We start from the raw sequence: 6439 nt of genomic DNA on the forward strand, positions 1-6439 counted from the left end.
AAAAAAAATATATAGAATTTGAACTTCATATTTAAAACCATACCTTTTTTATTTCTCCTCCTCATTCTCTAGCCTGTTTTTTCCTTGGTGGTTAGTCCAATCAAGAGTCGGCAGATAATGATACCAATTGTAGAATCGTTGGGGATAGATAGAGAGGTGAATATCGAACTGTTTTCGTTGTTCTTCTTTTTCCATTATCAGAATGTTAGTAGCAATGGAATAATAAACAATTAAAATAAAAACAAGAGACACAACACTTTTACTTTGTTCACACCCCAATGTGTCATGTCAAAGGCCTACGTACTCAGAGTGAGTCCACTATGCGTATTTCCTTTCCGAAACTTTTCCATAAGCAGAAAAAACTCTTATAAATTTTGTACACAAACACAAATTATAAAACAAAGCGCATATAAAGTAATACAAACAGAGTGTTGTCGATCTGTTTGAAAAATGTTGCGCACTATAGAATTGAGAGAAGCACTAGAGAGGGATGAATAGCGTGTGTGGCTTACTTATTTTTTCTTTTCTTTTTCAAAGATAAGCCGCGGAAACACATTGCTAAGACAACTTTATTTTTACTTGGTTCACAACCTCAGACAGCTAGTCCAAGGCCCACAATCATTTCGCTTCGATTGGTGATTATTAATATTTTTCTCCAAGGAGAAAGAGATTTGTCTCTTTACAAAAGATGAGGAATTGTAGCAAGTTTATCATTCCTTAAGAGTTTAAAGCACGAAGACGAAATGAAAATACAAGTATAGGTTGCTTTGTTGTCAGAGTAGCACAGCAGCATTGCATCAAGATTTTGAAGCAAGATGAGAGCGAGAGGGCGTATCGCAGTTATGTCTAAAGCCTCTAGTCAAGCGTCCTTTTATAAGCTAGGTTCGATCTACCGATCTACCCAATCAGCCTACCGAAAGCCTCAAAAATCAAATCCAGATCCGACATATTGGTCGATCGATCTAGGTCTACCGATCCAGCCTTCGACCAATGACTTTCCGCCACATCAGCGCCTTGAAGTCGATCATCTGCCATGTCTGCTCCGCAACCCTTATCTTTGACCATGCATTTTGCCACATCAGTAGGTCAACTCTTATCCCCGTGCCACGTAAGCAAGATGGTCCTTATCACGTGCCACGTTAGCCATCTGAGACTTATCTTGTCCACCTTAGATGCCACATCAGCACATAGGACATCTCAATTGACACCTCAGCATTCGGTAGATCGAACCTTACCTTTCGATCAATTAAACCTCACCTTTCGATTGGCCAATCAGCCCGATCGATCTACTGATCCTTGTAAAACAAGGTTAGTACAAAAAAAAAAAAGATGATCAATCAAAGTAAAGTTTGATAGTTACTTAATTATTCGATCTCGACTTCAAAATTCGAGTGGAACCCTTAATCGGATCATCGCCGAAGGTTGTCCCCAAAATGAGGACTCGTCCTTACCTATTCTTCTTTTTAAAAGAACCTCTCCACTCCATGAGCTTACTTTACTTACCATTTGCCAAACATCTGATCTTTCAAACTTGTTTGAGCTTCCTCTACTCAGCATTTGATCACTTGACTCGCCAAGGTTTTCTTCTGTCACAATATCAGGTCCTCGCTGACCTATCAAGTCTGTCTTGTTATATGTCTGGTCGAGTGACCCATCTAGACTTCTATGCTTGCTTGATTTGCTAAGACTTCCATTAGCTAGTATCCAATACAACCTACCAGGACTTTCGCTTGCCTAGTATTTAGTCAACTTGACCTACTAGGGCTTTTCTGCTTAAGCTACATGTAGCTTATTAGATCACCATAATATTTAACTTTGAGTCTTTGCCAACATCAAAACTTAAGTTCGATTATCTAGTGCTTCCTGCACTAACACGCACTCCTCCTAGCGCTTCCTTAATCGTCAAGCAGAACTTCGAGAGCTTTTTACGAACACTGAATAATAGGATTGAGAGAGAATGGTTGTCTTGAACGTAGAGTCTTCGTCTCTTTTTTTATAGAGTTGGATCCGACCTTTATTGGCCAACTAAAAACTTTATCCGATCTACCGAATACTTGATCAACTCTATCTAGACACCGAGCCTTGTGATCTTGTCTCTATCAAGTTTATCAGTCGATTGAACCTCTTATCGGTTGATCTAATCTTTTGATCACCCGAATCAAGAGATCTAGGACCCGAACCCGACTCGGATTCATTCGGTGGACCAAATCGGTTGTCATATTGACCGAACCAATTCAGCTCCAATTCAAGTTCAATTCACTCCAAACTTGGTCCAACTTTGTCCAGTTGTGTTTGTCTGCTCTCCGTTTTGCTTCCACCTCCAAGTTCTGCAAAAATATTCATACAAAACACAAACACACACAAGCCTAATCATTAAATTTACCTGACCTACTAGATCACACAAGCCTAATCCTATAAATACCTACTAGACTTGCATCTTGCTCAGAGTTCACTCCTCCAAGGCCTCTACCTAAAGTCCACACCTCTAAGGCAACACAAGTCAGACATTTAGTGATCCTTGACTCACCTGAACTTTCTTTGTCAAGCATCTAGTCACCCTTGACCTGCTTAGACTTTTTCTAGTCATCAGATCAACCTTGAGCTGACTAGTCGTTCCCTTTTCTAGTCATCCGATCAACCTTGACCTGGCTAGACTTTTCTTTGCTAGTCATCCGATCAATCTTGACCAGACTAGACTTCTCTTTAATAGTCATCCAGTCAATCTTGAACTGGCTAGACTCCTCATTTAGTTCACTTCCAAACATTTGGTCCTGTTTGAATCAACCCTTGGTCAAGCTTGACCAGACAGTTGATTGCATCAACAATTTGAACAAGCTTATATCTAGAAATTTGTCCAAACCTTGACTTAATTTTTCTACCTTCAACAACTTTAAAGTGTAATCTTCACCACTAGAATACACTACTCACTAGCATCTCCTAAGAATATTTTCTTCTCTAAGAGCAAAAAAGGTTCCATAATCTTGCTCCGACTTTTTCTTCCAAGTTATAACTGAGACTCTTTCCATCAAGCTAAGACAAGGAACACGTTGAAAAACCCAAATGCTAAGCAAGCATAAAATTCAAGTTCACGAACTCTGTGAGGCAGCTTGGAAAGCCAAGAGTGGGCTTACCCTTCAAATGCACATATATCAAAATCATCATGATCTACTATACATTGACTTAGGTTTGAGAATCCAATGAGGGTATGGTTATAGGTGTATGACAGCTCATTTACAAGTGATCAGTGAAAGCACTCAATGTGCAACTAAAAATGTTAGGTGTCCAACACAAATACATAGAGGGTAGATGAAGAGTCTGAGTATCGAAGATCTTCATAAAGATTCTCACAAAAAGGAGTTTGCTAAACAATCAACCAAAGACTAGAAAGTGACGCAGATAGCATCGACCAAAGTTATGTAAGTATTTAATTTTAAATCAAATACCAGTACAATGAACAACAGTGCAAACACAAAAAATGATTTTCTCCCATCGGATACTTTTAAAACACTTAAATGATTCACAAAACAAAGTACATGTGTTTTCTATTTGTGTGAAACTATATTTCAAAGTTACAAAAAGATTTTTTTTAGGGAAATAGTTTTTTTTTTTTAATTTTGATTGCACATACGAAGCTTAGTTTGAATTATTTTGCAGCATTTGGTCCTAGGGAGGTGGGGATACTTTTCCTTTTTCGCCCTGCAGCATTTGGTTCTACAGCATTTGATTGGACATCTAAATATATTTCAGGAAAGGTGGAACATTTTTTCCTATTTTCCAAAGCCTAAACTATCATGGGTACTTTGGTTTCCTCCTCTATAGAATGCTCTTAGCACAACCATGACCAATGTGATCTTGACATTTCTTCATAACATAACAATCAAACAGATACCCAGCACTACTCCATTTAAGAAGCTTGATGTTGTGAATGTATACACTCTTTTAGTATTTATTTCTTCACCTGTAAAATTCTTTACTCCCAATCACTCGATGGAAAATTACTTCTTTCCTAACCAATTAGATTAAACCGAATAAGCAACTTCTACCTAGTTCTCAGCTTTGTAATTTGCTATAGGGATGTTCCAACTACATTTCAAGGATACATCAAAAAGAACAAAAACAATTAGCACTCACTTTGACAGCCCGCCACTGGTCCAAGCATTCGCGGTGGACGTACTTGGAAGTTCCCTTGCACTTGCACGGCGCTATGAACTCCGTTACTACAAATCCATAGTCCGACTGAGAAAAAGAAGTGTAGCAAAAGCATCAAAGGGGAAAAGAAATCGATCTGGAATTACAAGGAGAAAGATGAGCCCCGAGAGGAGTGCGAGGAGCGTCGCTCTCAAGGCAGATCCGGCACTGGAACTGCTCGCCGGGGCCGGCTTCGAGGTCGATCTCGTTGGGCTGGGCGACCGGAGCTGGTGCGAGGAGCGGAGAGGAGCTCCCCAGATCCGACATTGCTAGGTTGAAATCGCAAGCGGAGGAGGAAATCAGGCAGTGAACGGAGTTGCCTCGACACAGACGCAGGAAAAGTGAGACAGGATCCCATTTCATATAATATAATATAATATAATATAATATAATATATATAAACGATTCCTTTACATTACTAGCCCGATTTTTTTACATTATTAAATCTCTTTTATATTCTCTCCCTTTTTATCCTTTATTCAAAATTTCACCCTCGACTTTTAATCTCTCGAGTTTTTCGAATATAAATTTTCCTTGCTCTCACTCCTTCCTTAGTCATCGTCTTCTGCTCCATCTCACTCCTGTCGACAAGCAAAGCAAAGGCATTGTAAACTAAACATCCGCATGTTTGTTCTCGAGCTGGCTGAAAGCTCCCCCAAACTATCACCGCAAACATTGTTGACGCTGCTTTGCTTAACACCTCTTTCCATTCTCGATTGTAAACTCTTCCAATCTAGTGTAATTTTTCAGCTCTGTATAATATTTTTTATTAAGATTTATCCTACAACATACAAGTTCTATCTGCTACAATGTATAGTAGTTACTTGGACAATCCAAATAATATTTTCTTACCATTTTTTGGTTATATGATTTGTATGGAATCTGCCAAACATCATTTCTCATATTTCATAATCAATCATAAGTCATTTCATTTTAAGTTGTAATTTTCTCTAATTCTAATATATTATTAGGATTTATACTACAACGTACAAGCTCGATACCTGCTACAACATGTAGCAACTATTTGGACATTTAGTTGATACAACGTATAGCAGCTACTTGGATAGTTAACTGATACATGTTGTAGCAGCTACTTGGACATTTAGCTGCTACAACGTGTAATAGCGACTTCGACATTTAGCCGCTACAACATATAGCAGCTACTTGGATAAGTAGTTGCTACACGTTGTAGCAGCTACTTGGACATTTAGTTGCTACAACGTACAACAACTACTTGGTAAGTCATTTCATTTTAAGTTGTAATTTCTACTAATCCTAATATTATATGTGATTATAAATAATTTATTTAATTAATATAAAGGAAAACATATGTTGTCTCTATTAGACGTCAGTCGGGTGTTTATGACACCTAGATAGAAGTATCTATACAAGTTAATCTTTTGAAGGGGTATACACCAGTCCTTCGAGAGTAAAGAGAATGTAATGAGAGCTTTTGAAGCCTACAACGTACAATCTTACAATATTAATAGTCTTTTTTTGATAAAATTTAATTTTTTAGTTATATAATTTAGGAAACTTGCCAATTTAAGTCATTTCAATTTCCCACAATTGATTCGATGGTAAATCATTTCAATTTAAGTTGTAATTCCCTCTAATATTATTAAGATATATGCTACAACGTGTAGCAGCTATTTAGATAGTTAGCTACTACACGTTGTAGCAACTACTTTAACAACTAGCTGTTACACATTGCAGCAGCTAATTCACACGTTGTAGCAGCTACTTTGATAGTCAAAGCAACCTTTTCTTGTCATTTTTAGTTATATAATTTGTAGAAAACTTGCCAAATATCATTTCTTACAATTCATTCGATGGTAAGTCGTTTCAATTTAAATTGTAATTCCCTCTAATCCTAATATATATTATTAGGATTTATGCTACAACGTACATGTGTAGCAGGTACTTGGATATTTAGCTACTACAACGTGTAACAGTTTTTTAGTTATTTAGCTGCTACAACGTGTAACAACTACTTAGACATTTAGTTACTACAATGGCTATAATCCCTAAATAGGGTGTGTAATAAATATTTCGATAGATTCTCATTGGAAGTATATCAGTGGCTTATGGTGTCTTCATCTATCAACCTCACCGCGATGACTCATTTTCTCTTTTGAAGTTTCACCTCCATCGTAAGTATTTCGTTAAGGTTTAGTGTTTTGATTCATCTTCTCTTGTTTAGGATTTTGATTTTTTTTTTAAAGGTTTTGATTCTTCTCCTAACTACTAT

The 6439-nt window shown here is 37.4% G+C and overlaps 1 protein-coding gene across 4 annotated transcripts in view; it reads right to left on the minus strand.

Annotated features, from left to right (window-relative positions):
• LOC122021924 overlaps window positions 1-4540 on the minus strand; it is a 54440-nt gene extending 49900 nt beyond the window's left edge. For 2 of the 4 annotated variants that reach the window (XM_042580104.1, XM_042580103.1), the window contains exons 1-2: window positions 4296-4540; window positions 4132-4217 (exon numbers count right to left, since the gene is read on the minus strand). In XM_042580104.1, coding sequence (XP_042436038.1) covers window positions 4132-4217; window positions 4296-4455 — 246 coding nt within the window. In that variant the 5' untranslated portion in view covers window positions 4456-4540. The remainder of the gene's footprint in view (window positions 1-4131; window positions 4218-4295) is intronic. The other 2 variants (XM_042580106.1, XM_042580105.1) reach the window with 1 other exon arrangement.
• Between the last annotated feature and the right edge of the window lie 1899 nt (window positions 4541-6439).

The sequence above is a fragment of the Zingiber officinale genome, chromosome 9A (genome assembly GCF_018446385.1).
Source record: "Zingiber officinale cultivar Zhangliang chromosome 9A, Zo_v1.1, whole genome shotgun sequence".
Classification (NCBI taxonomy): Eukaryota; Viridiplantae; Streptophyta; class Magnoliopsida; order Zingiberales; family Zingiberaceae; genus Zingiber; species Zingiber officinale.